This window comes from Hypoxylon trugodes, assembly GCF_022578975.1.
Source record: "Hypoxylon trugodes strain CBS 135444 unplaced genomic scaffold F4822scaffold_5, whole genome shotgun sequence".
NCBI lineage: Eukaryota > Fungi > Ascomycota > Sordariomycetes > Xylariales > Hypoxylaceae > Hypoxylon > Hypoxylon trugodes.
In genome coordinates this window covers 2,344,466-2,361,473 of record NW_026250020.1, presented here as the reverse complement: position 1 = coordinate 2,361,473, position 17,008 = coordinate 2,344,466, and the positions used below count along the sequence as shown (strand labels likewise).

The 17,008-nt window shown below is 46.5% G+C and overlaps 5 protein-coding genes across 5 annotated transcripts; 2 read left to right on the top strand and 3 right to left on the bottom strand.

The window, feature by feature from the left end:
- Positions 1–103: 103 nt before the first annotated feature.
- Positions 104–2,780, bottom strand: F4822DRAFT_404216 (AAA-domain-containing protein). The gene is made up of 2 exons (XM_051458179.1): positions 2,301–2,780; positions 104–2,246 (listed from the first exon to the last, which is right to left on the bottom strand). Exons 1-2 carry the CDS (start codon positions 2,598–2,600, stop codon positions 273–275), a joined length of 2,274 nt encoding a protein of 757 aa, XP_051314641.1. The 5' UTR covers positions 2,601–2,780; the 3' UTR covers positions 104–272.
- Positions 2,781–3,081: 301 nt separating this feature from the next.
- On the bottom strand, positions 3,082–6,838 carry F4822DRAFT_260603 (SNF2 family N-terminal domain-containing protein). The gene is made up of 12 exons (XM_051454566.1): positions 6,234–6,838; positions 5,617–6,185; positions 5,458–5,565; positions 5,178–5,395; positions 5,096–5,126; positions 4,858–5,051; positions 3,904–4,810; positions 3,666–3,851; positions 3,557–3,604; positions 3,404–3,506; positions 3,243–3,341; positions 3,082–3,186 (listed from the first exon to the last, which is right to left on the bottom strand). The coding sequence occupies exons 1-12, from the start codon at positions 6,642–6,644 to the stop codon at positions 3,166–3,168; spliced, it is 2,895 nt and encodes a 964-aa protein (XP_051314640.1). The 5' UTR covers positions 6,645–6,838; the 3' UTR covers positions 3,082–3,165.
- A 195-nt stretch (positions 6,839–7,033) lies between these two features.
- On the top strand, positions 7,034–10,630 carry F4822DRAFT_429482 (uncharacterized protein; the record flags this gene model as incomplete). Its single annotated transcript, XM_051461109.1, has 6 exons — positions 7,034–7,380; positions 7,426–7,529; positions 7,587–8,606; positions 8,658–8,769; positions 8,818–9,072; positions 9,124–10,630. 6 exons carry the CDS (start codon positions 7,034–7,036, stop codon positions 10,628–10,630), a joined length of 3,345 nt encoding a protein of 1,114 aa, XP_051314639.1.
- A 620-nt stretch (positions 10,631–11,250) lies between these two features.
- Positions 11,251–12,557, top strand: F4822DRAFT_404195 (charged multivesicular body protein 6). The gene is made up of 3 exons (XM_051458178.1): positions 11,251–11,515; positions 11,607–11,970; positions 12,055–12,557. The coding sequence occupies exons 1-3, from the start codon at positions 11,478–11,480 to the stop codon at positions 12,277–12,279; spliced, it is 627 nt and encodes a 208-aa protein (XP_051314638.1). The 5' UTR covers positions 11,251–11,477; the 3' UTR covers positions 12,280–12,557.
- Positions 12,558–12,740: 183 nt separating this feature from the next.
- Positions 12,741–16,539, bottom strand: F4822DRAFT_404191 (uncharacterized protein). Its single transcript, XM_051458177.1, has 5 exons — positions 15,879–16,539; positions 15,696–15,815; positions 15,386–15,643; positions 13,513–15,314; positions 12,741–13,416 (listed from the first exon to the last, which is right to left on the bottom strand). The coding sequence occupies exons 1-5, from the start codon at positions 16,080–16,082 to the stop codon at positions 13,149–13,151; spliced, it is 2,652 nt and encodes an 883-aa protein (XP_051314637.1). The 5' UTR covers positions 16,083–16,539; the 3' UTR covers positions 12,741–13,148.
- Between the last annotated feature and the right edge of the window lie 469 nt (positions 16,540–17,008).

The window sequence follows — 17,008 nt, the reverse complement described above, 5'->3', positions numbered from 1 at the left end:
TTGTTGGATGCTTTACTGGGTCGTGAATATTGTTTTGCCGTGACAATGATCTTTGTATGAGACAGACTCAAGGGTATATCACCTAAGAACATTCACTTCACAATGACTCATGACTGCTTACTTAAGATTCAGCTATGGTATCATTCGTAGGTACACGTAATAAAAACTAAGATGAACGGTCGGCCGCAGCCGACGATGCTCGCTATCAGTTCAGACTTTGGTATCTAAACTCCTCGCATGCCATCCAACTACTAAGCGCAAGGCGTCACAGATCATTCCCAGCCTAGCTCCTTAAGTTCTCTAAACTTACTCGAGTGGCTATCCGATACACTCGGCTTGATCTTGGTAAGGGCGACTTCCCAATCCTCCGGTGTGATCACGTCCGGGCCTCTAACATCAGCACGCTCCACCGCTGCTTGACCAGCTGCTACATGTAGATTGTCCAAATCAGCACCACTGAAACCGTTACATCGCGGGTCGCGAGCTACGGCCTCTAGAATGTGGTAGTCGGTGTAAGAGGGCAACAGGCGCCTCATTCGAGTCTTTAGAATGTCGACTCTTCCAGTGGCATCGGGTAGGTCAACGAAGATGTTGGTTCCCAATCGACCAGGGCGAAGGATAGCAGGGTCAATTATGTCCGGTCGGTTGGTAGCACCGATGACATAAACGCCTAATCGACTACCCATCCCATCGAGTTCCGTTAAGAGCTGGTTCACGAGTCTAGCGCTATACTCCGGTCCATTTCCGTCTCGCCGGGGGACTAACGCATCTAATTCATCGAAAAATAGAATGCACGGAGCTGATGCACGTGCCCGGCTAAAGACCTGACGAACAGATCGTTCTGACTCGCCAACATATCTGTTAAGAAGCTCCGGACCCTTGACAGAAATGAAATTTGCCTTTGATTCGTTGGCTACTGCTTTGGCTAGAAGAGTTTTACCACATCCAGGGGGTCCCCAAAGAAGCACACCCGAGGGCGCTTCCAAACCCTTGCTTGCAAATCGTTCTGGATTTTGTATAGGTTTTACGATTGATAGCATAAGCTGGTTTCGTACATCGTGAAGGGCACCGATGTGTGCCCAGGTCGTGTCCGGTATTGTTGTGAAACCCTCCCTCTTGGCGGATGGCTGAACTTTGCCAATCGCCTCGAGCATGTGTTCCATCGTTAATACGAATTTCTCCTCTGATACGGCTTCATCCCCCGCCAACATTATTGCGAGATGTAGCCGAAGCCCAGGTGATATTTGATACTCAGGGTCAAGATCCATCTCAACGGGTTCCGTCTGTGCGAGTTCAGACATCGTTGCTCTGGCCATTTCGTTCTTGGCAACAGAGACTACATCTTTCAGGTCAGCACCAACAAAGCCAGGAGTTCTCTTAGCTAGAAGTTTGTAGTCTATATCGGGAGAGACTTTGCTATTGTGAAGCATTTTTCGTAAAATAGATTCCCGGGCGGCTTCGTTCGGTATTCCAAGACTTATCTCTCGGTTAAATCGCCCAGCTCTTCGAAGTGCTGGATCAATGCTGTCGGGCCGGTTTGTCGCGGCCATTGTCACGACGAGCTTCCCCCCCAGCTTCTGAGGCGACGAGTCGTCCATGCAAGTAAGCATTTGCGCTACAATACGCTTTTCCATTTCTCTCGAGGCATTCTCCCTCTTTCCCATTATTGCATCAATCTCATCAATGAAAATGAGACATGGGGCTAGCGACTGAGCCTCCTCGTAAAGCGATCTGATCTTCCTTTCAGATTCACCAGATAGGCCGGCAATAAGCGAGGGGGCTGAGACAGGTATGAACGCTATGCCGAGAGAGGCAGCATATGCATTTGCGAGCATCGTTTTTCCGCATCCCGGCGGACCATGCAACAAAACTCCGCGAGTAGCCTCCAAATCGTTCTTGAGACATAATTCGGAAAATCGCATCGGAAACGTGACCGATTCGGCAAGGATCTTAATAGCATCATCCATGCCACCAAGATCGTGCAAAGAAACTCCGGTAGGGGGGCTACGATCCTCCTTAGGTCTCTCGAACCTTCGCCTTTTCGCTCTGGACTCTCCATTAGGTTCCCTCTCAACCGTAGGGGTTGTTGCGGTCGCTACATCAGCCCCAGAAACGTTCCCATTCGTAGCAGTCGATTCAGGAGCTGGTGCTTCGGGGGCCGATGTTTCAGGAGACGCCGTTCGCGTGTTCCTAGGTAAGTCCCAAGACTTTGAGATGTGTTTGTTCATAACGAAATAATCGCGTTCCTATTCATGTCAGTATATGAATGCATATCGATGTAGAGTGAGGGATTTGATTACCTTGCGCTTTGGTGACGTGGGTGGCGCTTCATCTAGGCTGGCTTCCTCATCAAATTCTTTCCGTTCTTCTTTTCGTAGGCGAAGGACTCGCTCGATAGAACTCTCCAGGGGCCTTTTCTTGAGGCGCGCAAGGCTGGAATTCGATCGTTTGACAATGTCGTAAACACCTGAGACAGTAAACCTGGGCGACTTGCCACCATCCTTATTTGACGCTTGGTTTTTTTGATCATGCTCATCCTCAAGTTTTCTGATTATTTGATAGACATCTCGGTCTATTCCCTGTAGTACCTTGGCCGGCATTATGTCGGCCGGCTACTTTTGGTAGTAGTGGACCATATGATTCGGAATGAATAGAAAGAAAAAATATGAAAAGGGACAGTAGTTTTGTCGACTTGCGCTCCGTCAAAAAGCCAATCTCGAATTCTAGATCGCAGGCTGAAGATACATAAGAGTGTAAATTTGAGTGAGTTCTCATTCTCTAAACCGCTTGAAAACTTTCGGGAGCTTTAAAAATAAAGTGGGTACATTGCTCATTGAAGGGTACTTTTTGCGGGTACCTTATCTGATAAGAAACGGTACTTCGGTACATTAAGTCTCTAAATTGTGGGCTTTTGGCACCCCCACCTTGGTATTTTCTACCAAAATATCTACCATTCTTTTCCTGTATTCCTAACTTCTCGCAATAACCCAAAATCATATCGACGGTCTTCTATAATACCAGCCCTTGGCCGAGAGTGCCATACTTTTATCAGGCTAAGGCAAACGCGAACACATATCTTGAAGATTTCCTCGTATGCCTATTCAATTCGGACCATGACCGACCTCATTTTGTAGGGTTCTGTTTGCCATGTCTCGTTGCGAAACCTCAAAGCAATGACCGCAGTCGCTTCACAAATGTTAGTAGATGTACGAAAATATTCAAATTATACCAATCATAATTACCTCTAAAGCGCCACGGCTACTATCCGTATCGCCGTTATCTTGATGGGGAAGCAGTACGCCAGCCAGTTGCTTCTTAGATTCTTGGATTTTCACGACTTCCTATCCGTGGATATTAGCTTATTGCCATAGGTCTAGCGTTGATTTTCTAGAGGTTAACTTACCTCTTCGAAAGAGTCTCGGACACAGAAGCGGACGGTTGTTACTTCTCGAGTTTGGCCTAGTCGGTGAATTCGCGCAAGAGCTTGTTCTTCTAGAGTAGGATTCCTGTACGATAACGTTAGGTAGATTCTATCAAATTTATCGGTCAGGATTACCAGTGGGGTTCCATCAAATAAGCACGCGACGCCGCTGTAAGAGTAAGACTATGAGGTATTCCGTTAGTAGTGGTTCTGTGTTATAAGTCGTGGGAGTTTTAACACTTACCCAACAGCTCCGCAAGATAATGTGAGAAGCATCACGCGGACGTTAGGATCCGACTCAAACCTTTCAACCACAGCTGGACGATCTTTCTGTGATACTTTACCATCGAAACGGATACTTTGGATGCCTTCTCGATCTAGGCCAGCTTTGATCAGATCAAGTGTCAGTCTCCAAGTCGAAAATACAATGCTAAGAGGATAAAGTCAGCATCTAGATGCTTAAGAATTCCTGGTTCACGCACCATTTAACATTCGAGTCGACACCTCTGATGTCCTCTAAAAGAGCCTTTATTTTCGAGGGGGGGTTGAAAGCTGCCATTCGGAGCTGAAGGCTGGCAGAGCTGTCAATCTCCTCTAACGCAGCACCACTTGTAGACACAGCAGCTGAATCACACGGGGGATTATGATCACAATAAGCAGTCTGGCTACGGCGACGCAACCTGTCAACACATTCGCTACAGATAAACTTCAGGCAGCTAGTGTACTGGGCTGCTTCTGCATTAGAAGTTGTGTCGTCGAGTAGAGTATCCGCTAGGCCCAGAGCCGATGAACACTGCGAGCAGGTAATGGACGACATATCTCGCTGAGAATCGAAAACCCTCTGTGCAGTATTGCTCCACTCACTTGCTCCATTGGGTTGATGTGACCTCCTTTTATGTCTTGATTCGTAAAAGAGCCCGAGATTGCTAAAAAGTCTTAGCGACTCTATATGTTGCAGAGCGTTGATATAGCCATGCGACATAGACATTCCGGTTCCGCACCTGAGTGCTTCTTCAATGTGTGCTATGGTTTGTTGTCTCAGGCGCTCGTAAGAAAGTCTTTCTTCCGGCGTAAACTCAACAGGATAAACCTGATCTCTACGAGGAGGAAGATTGATGATAGCCTTTGGTCTCCTTAGCAGCAGACATTCCGCAAGTCGCTTCAATCTCCTTACAGCCTCTTCATCTTCGCCAGACTTCCACGGTCGTGATATATCGGCCTCGAATTGCTTCGGGTCCGTGTAAGGATAAACCCGGACGAACTTCAAGAGGCTTGCGAGGTCACTCAGGCGATTTTGAATGGGTGTACCTGTCACTGCCCATCGTGATACAGACTCGAGGGCGCATACAGCTCCAGCCATGTTAGAATTTCCATTGCGAATAAAATGTGCTGCTATATTTAGTACAGTAATTTCCCAATTTATGATTGAGACTTACCTTCGTCTAGTATTATTCTCTTCCAACGGACAGAGAAGAGCACGGACTTCTGCGTGCCTGTGTTTGCTTTCCACTCAGCAGCAACAGTATGGTAAGTAGTAAGAACAAAGCTGACGCCATTCAGCTCTTCTATCCCGACCAGCCGTGTTTTGCCATGGTGTCGTCGGTACATCATAGTGCCCCCTATAGTATGACTGGATATTGTTAGTTTATTATTATTTAAACAAGTATTCCTTACTTCTGAATTTGCTGTTCCCACGTATTCAATACTGTTCCACATGTTAACATACTTCTAGTCAATAGACATGGTGTGCACATACTTGGCGGTGGGATTACTACAAGTGTTGCTGCCACACCCTGCTTGCCTGTTTCGGTATCTTCCTGATATATGCCGATGTCCTCTTTCGAATCTATATCTGTAGCAACCAAGGATATCATCGTTAGTGTCTTACCGAGTCCCATGGGATCTGCAATGATTCCACCGGAAAATCTCGCAGGCTCATGGAATTGGCATGCTCGAGAAACCGTATTGAAGAATCTAGCCCAGATTAGAATACATAGGCCTAAGTTAGTAAAGGATGTGGCGTGTTTTTAACTCACATTCTTGTATGATCCTTGTAAATGGTCTCCCAAATGTCTGGATAATCATGACCGAAACCCCAACCCTTCTCCCTATTTAACATAAAAGTTAAGGCCTGTTTCTGGTGCCTGAGCCATAATTCGTTAGTTGTAATAACTTAAGATCTGAGCCTTACATACCTCTTCAGGGCAGTATTAATAGAGGATGGTTGTGGTGCTTCCTCTAAGTCAGCGTAGCTACCTAGTATTTCTAAATAATCGGGAAGTTCCGGGAGCTCTTGTAGTACAATAGTAGATGATTCTGATATGACCTCCGAGACCATCGGGCACAAATGAAAGTCGCTCGAGGACATCCTGTGCGGGTTATAGTATTTGGTATCTGGTACGTCGAGGTTACATGATTCCGGATCCTGTAGGTAAACCCCGTAGTCCTGGAACCAATCACCAATGTCGCCGAATAATCCAAGAGGTCCGTATATAATAATACTTAGAGAACAATATAGTACGTTGTTACTCCGCCCCCTTTTCTTGGTACTCTGCCCTTGGGCGGGCGTGCACCTTACGTGTAGTTTTAGGGATTTTTCTTCCAGAAGACCTTCTATCATATGGCAATGTTCGGTCTGGATGCGACCTAAGAAGGATTTATATATGTCTGAAGTAAAATGAGCCGAAGGTTTCAATTGTACCGTGAAGTAGGGTGAAAGCGCTTCCTGACTCCGTTGCTCATAGGTTGCCGTTATGTTGTCGACCTGTAGCTGTTAGGTGCCGCATTCATAACAGATTAGGCCGCACATTACCATCCCGAAGCAAACCATCTCGTCCTCATCCGGGGTATATGAACTTAGGATATTGGGCAGAGTAAAACATGGGGGTTGGTTGATCGTAAAATCTATATGTGCAGAAGCAAATGCCTCATTTCCTGCCCCAAGGAAAGTACCAGGCTGCTGCGACCATGACCCGAATGGTTGCGATAAAGGATTGTCAAAATTTGGTAAAAGGTCTAAGGTCCCTGTAGAGACATTGTGACAGACATCCGTAGGCTCCGTGTCAAGATGACCACCTAGATTTGACCACTCTGATGCCTCTATCGCAGGGAGGGTATTGTTTGCGGTAAAAGTGAAGCCCGACGAACAAATCGGTGCCTCGTCTAAACGCGGGCGCTTCGATTTGGGTTGGCTTATATTATCGAGATCGAAATATGTAGACATGACGAATAATTGAGTCAGGATACTAGAAATAGCATTGGAAGCATAGGGAAGTCGGTAGACCGTGTTCTTGACACAACAGACCAGCCCTATGTATATCGGATAAAGATCGAGGATGTATTGCGGCCTTGTACCGAAGGTATTTTACAGCCCATATGCAGGCTAACTTGTCAGCCCGTGATTCTTTTAATTATGCAGATGGCATAGGTGGCTGTGTGTATGAGGGTGGTAGTCGTATTGATGTAGTACAGCGCCCACAGCCCGACTTGCCTCACTCAATAATTCCCTCTTAAGCAACCCAAATTTTTTAGCCATAGCATAAAACAAGTTCGCCTCGTCTTACAACTACAGACGGTATAGAAGTTCGCATCGGAATAGAATTAAGGGACGAAATGCCTCTCAGGCCCCCTGTCTCTGCCGTGGCTGGCCAAGCGATGAAGACTGCTTTCGACCAACTCGACCAGACAGTTCTTCCAGAGGACTCGCACAATTTCTCTACTATAACACTTGAAAATGTGAAGAAGTCTGCGCTTGTTCTTGAGAACCAACTCGCCGCAAGGAAGTCCCTTCGTAATATGCGACGACTTCTACCATTATTTTCTGGCCTAGAGCATTATGCAAGAGTCGTGGAAGTTTTATGCAATGGGACTCCTTACCTGTCTTGGATCTGGGCACCAATCACATTGGTGCTCCAACTTGCTTCCGAATATGTTGAGGCCTTTGAGAAGATAATCAAAGGGTACTCTCGAATTGCGGATTCTTTGGGTTGATTCCAGCTGCTTAGCGAAGCCTTGAGCAAAAACCCCGACTTCCAACAGACTTTGGCTGTTTTTTACGCCGATATACTCCAATTCCATAGACATGCTTACATCTTCGTTCGTCGCAAGAGTGGGTTGAATAATCCATAACCCTTGTTGATCAAGGTAAATATTGACGAATTACTAGGCTGGAAACTATTTTTTCTTACGTCTTGGGGTCGCTTTGAAAGGCGCTTTGACAACATCCTCGACGATATGAAGCGCCACGGAGAGCTCGTTGACCTTCAGGCCAATGCGCATGGTGTCTCAGATATCCGCCAGGTGCGTGAGGACATCAAGTCCTGGAGGGTAGAAAGCCGTACCCGAATGAATGAATGGAACAATCAGCAGACCAGCAAGCAACTCGAATCCATTGTGACTTGGCTGAAGTCGGAGGAATCAGGTCAACTGGCTATCCTCGAGACTATCCTGATCGAAGGGGATAAATACGATGGCACATGCTCATGGGCTTTGAATAACACGAGGATTAAATGCTGGCTTCAGTCAAAACCAGATCCCCCAGTCCTATGGCTCCAGGGCTCACCGGGATCAGGAAAAAGTGTCTTAGCCAGTCAAATTATGAAGTTCATGAGAAGCGCCAATATGTTTCTCATAAGCCACTTCTGTACTGACAGATATGCTTCTTCCACAACATATGACCAAATACTAAGGTCGATACTCATTCAATTACTTCGTAAGGACAGTGACTTAGTCGCGTATGTGTACGAACACTGTATGCTTGCTAAGAAACCCACTACGGTCAAAATTCTTGAGAAGTTGTTAGGTGATTTATTTACTCTAACCTCTCGTGGGCCACGACGGGTCGAATATGTTTGGATCGTGATCGATGGTCTGAACGAATGCGACGAAGATAGGCAAGGAGACATACTGACTTTCATTAGCCGTATCACAAGTAGGAAATCAGGAACAGATGGAATGATTTGCAAGACACTTATTTGCAGCCGAAATTCACCACGGATCGCTGGCAGACTGAGGGCAAAACAAACCGTATCTCTCACAGAAGAGAGAAGCAACATCGAACATGCGATTAGGGAATATGTATCGCAACGATTACGACGGGCACCCCTACATAACAGAATTTGTCAGCTTGAGCTTGCGACCGATGATATTGGTCATATGGGGGATATGATCACAGACAAAGCCAATGGTACACACATTACACACTGTGCATTAATACCGTACTAACAGATCATGGTAGGCATGTTTCTGTATGCTCGCCTCGTTCTTGATTACCTTTCTAAGAACGTCTTCTTCAACGGCAAAGAAATGAAGGCTGCTATTGACGAGCTGCCGAAAGAATTATTCGAGTTGTATGTCCGTCAAACTCCTGGTGATTGAAAACTCTGACCATGCTCAAGTTACCGCAAGATTCTGACACAGGTCTTGGTTCAACTAGACCAAAGGTCAGTGGAGCGCATCAGGTGTATATTTGGCTGGATCGGATTCACGAGAAGACCATTAAAGAAGATGGAGTTACTTTCTGCCTTGACGTTCAGCCGAGGAGACCCAAACGTGACCAATCTTGTCCCAAAGTATGTCTTGGATATTTGCGGAACGTTGGTGGAAGAGAGACCAGATACTACATTAGCTTTCATACATATCTCAGTCAAGGAGTAGGTACACTGACTTACTAGTCGCCCTTGATATTCTAACACGCCATTCAGGTTCCTCCAGTCGCCCTCGAGTAGCTTCATTATCAGAGAGAGCCAGATTATGACAGAACATTGTTTATCCATCCTGGCTTGTCTGACATGCGGCGCCGATATATTTCTTGGCAACGAAACAGAACATACCAAAGCTCTGCGTGTAGTAAAAGGCATACATGGCTTTCATGTATATGCTACCGAGTTCTGGACGGAATATCTGCTCGACCATGTAGCAACACCTAATAGCAACTCGTTGATTCTGGATTTGGCTTCAGCCCTAGCCCAGAGGTTTGGTGGAGTAGAAAATGCTGTGTTCGGACAGGAGCTAGACCCGCAGACATATGAAAGACTAAAAGCTTTAGAGGGGCAGCCTCAGCTGAAGAGGCTCGTCGAAATTTTCCTGAATGTTAGGTCTTCGAAGGGATTCGAAACTAACCTCATGAATGAGTTTCTATCAAAACCTGGAATATCGGTTCTTGGGGTGCAGCCATATCCTACCGCCAACTCGCCACACAAAGACTACATCTCAATGATGCTGTCGTCTTACCAAGAAGTCGTCAGACTACTTCTCAGAGTCGATGAATATCCAGATATATCCGCTGATGATTTAGATCTATTCAAGCGCCAATTCCGACGTTCGGCATTTACGTGTCGACTTAGCTCCTGTCCACAAGCTACTGAAGGTTTCGTATCGGAAGAACTGCGGCGCCAGCACGAGATTGGCCATACCAAGTTATGCTTGTGTACCATTCCGGAGTGCAGATTCCCTCCATTTACTTCGATTAGGAATCTTGAGAACCATATGGTCAGGTATCATCGCCCTGAAGTGGTTCACAAACCAATAAGGCGAGTGGGTCAACTAGCCGTTTCAAGGCCCCAGAGTACACCGAAGCTGGATGACAGCAAGACCTCAGCGTTGCTTGAAAAACAGAATATGGTTCTATCTTCTCAAAAGTTGTTACAAGCCCCCGAGGAAACCACAGGGCTGAGGTTATCGGGATCAATTAAAGAATTGCCATTATTCGGCAACAATCTTCTCGATACTTCTCAACTAGATATAATGATTAACAGCCCCATGAAGTTAGTTGGTTTCCGTTACTGCCGTATCTCGGGTTGTGCGGGGGAACTCACGCCTGAAAGTTTAACAAGCCACTATTGGGTCTACCATCACAAGAATAGGGTGTTGTCAGGTTCAATCATCTGCGGATGTCGGGAGTGCCATGCACAGTTTTCTAATGTGGAGGAACTTCAAACCCATTACGTGTTTCGCCATACGAGTTTCTTCTGCAACCGTTGTCTCAACAAGCAGCAGGCTGCAGTTTTTATTAGTGAGAGTGCTGCCGCCTTTGAAAACGAATTGCGCGATCATTTCCTAGACTACCATTCGAAGTTGGTTGAGAGATGGAAGTGCGGGTCTTGCATGACCACTTTTAATAGCGCAGTTGACGTTGACCAACATGCTCGTTCCGTACATCACGATTATTGCGACGCTCAGGGAATAATGGTTATTGAGGTGATAGATTAGGTACATAGGTACATAAGCATAAACGCTAGAAAACATTACCTACATATGTAATACTACCTAGGTACCTACCTAGTAGGTAGATACATGTACAGTAGGGTGTCAAAAGTTTGAATCCGTTTTGCGTACCTGTACTGAATGTCAGAATACTCTAACTAGATATAGCTAGACCAGAAGGATTATAGAACATTGATTGGTTAAACCTGCAAGCACCCTTCTAAGATAGGTATAGTGTATTTTAACCTTGTACAGATATGTAAAATAGATTCAAACTTTTGACACCCTACTGTAAGTGCCCAGGCAGCCGGAAGTAATGGGAAATGGTGCATCGAACCCACTTTTAAGATATCAGCTATTTTTTACCATAACTTTCTTGATATATATCGTATATTAATGCAACTTGATTTATTAAATAGGACTATTCGGATTAATTAAAAAAAATAAGTATAAAACTTATAGTATCATATATTTGATCAAGTTATTTGAGATTTAATTGTTGATTGATAACAGCCCAAATAGGTTAATCTATAATGGGTCCGCGTCTTTTCTATTACTTTAGGTCGCCAGGTGGGCATGATCCGTGTAATCGATAAGACATATACCCACCTTCCTAACTCGCAAGGCAATGCCGTCAACCTTCCCTCCCATTCGTCATACACATCCACCGAGATATCACACTCATCACATGCGTAGCAAAACCACAAGATTTATTATCCCAGAAAGCAGGCAGCTTTAGAGTGGGGGGGGACCGATCAACCCAAAATATACTGCTCCACAACCCCAAACATCGTCGCCGGCGGATTATGCACGCATCGGATTCGGCGGCGGCAGATACCAGGGCACGGCGAACATGGGCAACAACTCGAGCAGGGTGACGGCCCAGGACAAGTACAGCCCCCCTATCTCCTACCTTCAATAGCAAGCCTCCCTAATTGTTCTCACTACTGCGCTCGCCTAACACAACTCTCCCAACAAACAGAGCAATCCTAGACCTCAAACTCCAGCGCGACAAGCTCCACCAATACCAACGGCGCATCACAGTCCTCACCGACAAAGAAACGGCCGTAGCGCGGCAAATGCTCGCCGCAGGCGATAAGAAGCGCGCCCTCCTGGCCTTACGTCGAAAAAAGTACCAAGAATCGCTTCTCGAGAAGACCGACGCACAACTAGCGCAGCTCGAGCAACTCACGCGATCAGTTGAATTCGCGCTGATACAAAAAGATGTCATATTCGGGCTACAACAGGGCACGCGGGTGCTGCGCGATATCCACGCCGAGATGGGCGGGATCGAACATGTAGAGAAGTTGATGGGTGAGACGGCGGATGCTATTGCTTATCAAAAGGTATGTACCAGCCCAATCTCGCACGAGACCAACTAGTTTGAGGATTAATTGCTTGATATTAATACACGTTTGTTCGTTTTACAGGAAGTCAGCGATATGCTAGGCGGTCGAATAACAAACCAAGACGAGGACGAAGTCGAAGACGAACTAGCGGCCCTCGAACTCGAAGTCAACGGCCCTGCCGTACTACCCAACGCACCTGATACCAAACTACCCCAAGCGGTTGTCAAAGAGCAACAACCCGAAATACATGAAGAGGAAGAAGAGCTAGAACCACAACCAGAGAGGAGGGCTGTGCTTGCCTCGTAGTATACGACATAAATAACAGGGCACAGGCAGACGGACGGCCATTTAGTAATCAGCATTGCTTGTATAATTGGTGTTAGAATCATTTTAGTCTTGGAGATATTAGGCGTATGGTGGGATTCCAGTCCCTTTTGAAGCAAAGGTTATTATGATAGATCCCTCTTGTTGATTGGTTGGACATCTTGTAACGGGGATGGATATAGACAGTGTTTGGACGAGGATACTCCACTGGCTCATGTCAACGAATAGACAATAGAATTCAACTGTTTCTCATGGCTCGATTCCTATCCATCTATGATTTACTAGATCTGAAATACGACATCTACACAAGAAAGGCGCCATTAGCCTTATTAACCAAACTGTCAAAAATCCATAAGCTTAGGAATAGTTACTTTCAAAATTAACCCCCTTTAAAATGTCTTTATAACTACAATTACATAAGATCACTTGGTTCGTATCATAAGTAGGATGCAAAGTGTGTATTGGATTCAGCCAAGGTTATTGTCCCTCTCGACGTCTCCTTAAAATATATACAGGATGTATAGAAAAATGACTTTCTTAACTCCCTAGCCAAGCCGAAAATGCAATTCTGGGAACTCCTTAACCTTCCTGGTTATTCTATAGTTATGCAATGCCTTCCTTATACCGTGATGCAAATGCCGATAACTCCTGGCCATGCAACAGTGATTAGAAATTTTTAATGCCGAACGGAGGGTATCTTATGCTGGTTGGAAATGTGCCGACGTCATCCTCCCTTATAACCCATAACGCCTCGTGTCATCCATCCCCTGACCTTGAAAAGCGGAATTTCAAAGGAAAAATTTCCTCGCCTAATCAGTACCATCGTTGTCGAAGGATTCGTTTGCTCAATACTATTGGTCTACATAAACCATGCGATGTTCCGGAGCGTAATGTCGAAGCGGAGCATCATGATTTTCCATATAATGGTCGTGAGCTGAAGGTGCTACGAGACGTGGTCGATAATCATGACGGTATTCTACCGGCGGCAAAGCAGTCTCGCTAGCCTCGCCAGCCTCGCCTACTCTGTAGTACCGAATCTCCCGTCGATCCTGATGAGGGTCGGAAATTGGCGCAAAATCTGGTCGTTCCTGAAGACGTCGTTGAGTTGGTACGTAGCGCCTAAATAGGCATGTCAGCCTGCGTTGGAACAATAGAATTAAAAGGGTAGAAAAATCTCATGAAGAAGGATATTTTATCATGAAATTCGCGACTTACACTTCGGGTTGGTCTAAATCGGGAAGGGGAACGCGTCCTCCTTCACAGTATACATTACCAGATAAACCATGATCCAGTTGTTGACTACGTAACGGTTCCCTGTGATAACCCGGGTCATAGCTCGCGGGAGCATCAACTACGTGGTGTCGTGGCCCTGTCGCTGCTGTTCTACGGATTCTAGACTCCTGGAATGGAGGTAACCCGCCATTGGGAACATCAATTGGGCCACGGTAGTCAAGAGCGCTTCTTGGCCGGTCAGATACTGTGTCAATATATATAACCTCGGCACCATCTCGGTGATGAGCGGGTTCTTGAACAGGGAATCGAGGGGCTGGTTCCCCTCGTCTTAATGGAGGAATTGGGTAATCTCCATTGGGATGTCGTCGCACCTCGACTACTTGACGAGGCCGATAAGATGGTTCGTCATCATCAATGACGACCTGGTGTGGTCTAGTTCTAAGAGGAACATCACCGCTATAGTGGGCCACTCTTTCACTAGGAAGTGGCTGTAGCCGGTTGTGAGCCGGAAGATCGCTCGTAGGTCTATAAGGCGATAGTGGCCTGTCTGTAAAATATTCAGCGGGAGCATGTCGCAAATCCTCCCCGCGATTCTGACGGTCAATCTCGACGAACGCAGGTCCAGTACGTGTACCAAAATCCCTCGGCGGGTAATCAGTACGGTGGGGCATCGCTACCGATCCATTGCCACTACTCACAACCCTAGGGGACCAAGGGCGGGGCCCGGAACCCATGGGTTCATGAATTGGTCGATAGACACGGGGCGCTTCTACAAAGCGCTGAGGCTCACGATACACGATACGAGATGAATCCTGCGCCTTGCGGGGAGTAACAGGAGACGCAGGTTCAATAGACTGTAATACCATGTCCTGTAATCCATTTCTTACCGGCGAGAGTGGGCCATGTGGATGGCTGTAACTTGGTTGAACGTGCCCAACTTTGGGCCTATGATCTCCCAGTTCATTCAATGGTCGGGGTGATGCATATCCATTGGTTTCAATACCGCGAGGAATTGTAGGAATTCTCTCTCCGGGGGCTCTATTAAAGCGCTGAGAGTCCGTTCGTAATTCGAAATGGCGCGGCATCTGTTCAATGTCAGGAGTACCACGCGCGGCCACGGTTGGCTCACGACTAGAGTTAATGGTGTGAACGGAACCCGGACGCCTGGCCGAATCCATCGGAGCAGCACCACGTGGGACCATAATGGGAACGTTATCGCGGCTCCTTTGGTCATCGACTACACCGGCTAGGGCTTCAGCAGCGGCAGCATACCTCCTGAATCGCTGGGTCTTTCGAGCAGTCCTCTTCTCGGCCTTGGCAATCGCTTTCTGTCTAGTTGACGTAAGGACACCTGGGACGGATGGTTCACGTCTATGAGCTTGAGAAGACGGCTGATGACTCGCAAGCTCCAGAGGTAAGGGTTCTGCCGCATATCTTGGCAGCTCTCCGGCAGGCATGGTTCCAACGCGCGGCGTAAGCGTGGGCTCCGCATAAGGTGTTTCATCCTCGGAGTCTTCTTCAGTATCTGAAATTTCGATGACTTCACGAAGGATCTCGTCGAGCTGGTCACGGCCAGTCTCTTCATCACCTCGCCACTTGACGATGATATCTAGACAGGGTTTTTCTACAGCTCTTCGAGCGTTGGCCCAACTAGTCTGCTTCAGCAGGTCATCATAACGAGTATGCGTATGTCTGATGTGAGCAATCGCAGCAAGTTGAACCCGTCGTGCTAGTGTTAGTTCTTTAGCCATGCCAACTCTATACTCGCCATGGAATTTACCGTCCTGTTATCAGTATAATATTAACGTCTGTCCGTATGTATCGTAGTATGATATGTAGAAAATGAAGGACGCACTTTTTGGAAGGCATGTTGGATGATTTGGCGCCGATCGGTATGTGGTATTCTCGGAAAAAGGTCTCTCAGAACAGCATCGGCTTGGTCATTGATTTCGTTTTGATCCTGTGGAATTGGTTCTGGTTCGCTATGCTGATGGGCTGGAGCAGCATTGCAGGATTTCTTAAGCTTCGGACGAGCCTGTTCAACTATCATTTGCCTAAAATGGTAGCCAACACGGTTCATGTGGTGCTCGAGATTATCAGGATTCTTGCCCTCCTAAGTATTGAATGTCAGTAGAAATGAAGCGACGAAAGGAGGTGTGGCGTACAGAAACAATAAAAATCATCGCATCTTGTTCTCGGGACATGTCCTTGCACATTTGCGATAGATCTGGATTTCCTATGGGGACAAACTCGAAACCCGGAGGTGGTTGCTTATCGGTGGTGATCTATCAGCGGTCAGCATTTTCCTTCCGACAGTATCGTCATTCTGTCAAAAAATCTCAGGCTACCTTGAACTCAAGTTTCTTCTTCTTATCGGCGTTCTGGACCAATTCGAAAGTGGTCTTGTGTTTCATTTTAGGCGGTTCCTTTAACGGATTCAAACTTCGCCATGTATGATCATGCTGTTGTCGTACTCTCTCCATTTTGGAGCGTCGAGTTAGGGCTTGGACGCCAGCGCGTGGCGCTGGAACCTTCTTCCGTTCTCTCGTCATCACGACAGTAATCCTAACCTTACCGATTGAAAGGAAACTGTGGGATACTGGTATGTAGTATTAAAAAAAAAGAAAGATGATGGCTATAGTGGCACAGCTACTGCATCATATCCAAGCGCGATCGCGACTTGGAACCTAAAACCTGGACGGGCGGACAGAAGCGACTAAAGCAAGGCAACTTTCTGGCGTTGTTGGAATATGACAGGAGATGAAGATGGATGATGAAAGGAACCTAGGTAGATAGGTAGTGAGCGAGGATCACAGTAGTATACCTAGATAATGATCAATCAAATCAAATGCCTGCTAAACCGGGCGATGGAGAAGAGAAAGACACTTCTTGGGTTGGGCTAAGAAAAACGCGCCCAAAATGGATCTTGTTCTTCTGGCTTGTGAAGTTGGATTGACGGTGCGAAAAATCCAGGTGTGGGAAGTTTCGGGCTTGTCTTGTCTTATTTTGGTCGAAGAAGGTGAAGTGCATTTGGGTGGGCGCTTGGGCCTACATATATATAAATATGCCTGGGGCGATGATTAGTCCTGCACAAACCGACAAAATCAGTTAGGCTAAACCAAATTAAAAATCACGGCTACAGAGCAGGCACTGTACACGTGCTCGGAGCCCTGTTTATGCGTTGTAGTAAGTCACAAGTAACCAGTAAGAAGTGCAGGTTCTTGAACGAGCCATTTTAAATGTGACATTGTGGATCGTCCGAAAAAGGACAAAGGGTAGGAATTGAAGGAAGGTGTGCTGCATGCAAAAACGTAAAAAACTAAGCTAAACCAAATAAGGTTATGACATTCAACTGGGAAAACAGTCAAGCCATATTGTGGCTCAGCACACAATTTTCTAGAGGCTTGCGGGCTTGTTTTCTATTGACCCACTTTAGGTCAGTTCCAATGGCCCGCTAAAGTTGCCGGTTGGATTTCTT

Excerpts from the sequence above, each read along its gene's own strand:
- F4822DRAFT_404195 (XM_051458178.1), top strand. The coding sequence starts at position 11,478 with ATGGGCAACAACTCGAGCAGGGTGACGGCCCAGGACAA. Across the intron at positions 11,516-11,606 it reads AGGGTGACGGCCCAGGACAA|AGCAATCCTAGACCTCAAAC; the intron begins GTACAGCCCCCC and ends CCCAACAAACAG. Across the intron at positions 11,971-12,054 it reads ATGCTATTGCTTATCAAAAG|GAAGTCAGCGATATGCTAGG; the intron begins GTATGTACCAGC and ends TTCGTTTTACAG.
- F4822DRAFT_260603 (XM_051454566.1), bottom strand. The coding sequence starts at position 6,644 with ATGTCTACATATTTCGATCTCGATAATATAAGCCAACCCAAATCGAAG. Across the intron at positions 5,566-5,616 it reads ATTAATACTGCCCTGAAGAG|GCACCAGAAACAGGCCTTAA; the intron begins GTATGTAAGGCT and ends ATTATGGCTCAG. Across the intron at positions 5,052-5,095 it reads TGGGAACAGCAAATTCAGAA|TCATACTATAGGGGGCACTA; the intron begins GTAAGGAATACT and ends AACAATATCCAG.
- F4822DRAFT_404191 (XM_051458177.1), bottom strand. The coding sequence starts at position 16,082 with ATGACGAGAGAACGGAAGAAGGTTCCAGCGCCACGCGCTGGCGTCCAA. Across the intron at positions 15,315-15,385 it reads TCCAACATGCCTTCCAAAAA|GACGGTAAATTCCATGGCGA; the intron begins GTGCGTCCTTCA and ends TACTGATAACAG. Across the intron at positions 13,417-13,512 it reads GATTTAGACCAACCCGAAGT|GCGCTACGTACCAACTCAAC; the intron begins GTAAGTCGCGAA and ends ATGCCTATTTAG.
- F4822DRAFT_404216 (XM_051458179.1), bottom strand. The coding sequence starts at position 2,600 with ATGCCGGCCAAGGTACTACAGGGAATAGACCGAGATGTCTATCAAATA. Across the intron at positions 2,247-2,300 it reads CCACGTCACCAAAGCGCAAG|GAACGCGATTATTTCGTTAT; the intron begins GTAATCAAATCC and ends TGACATGAATAG.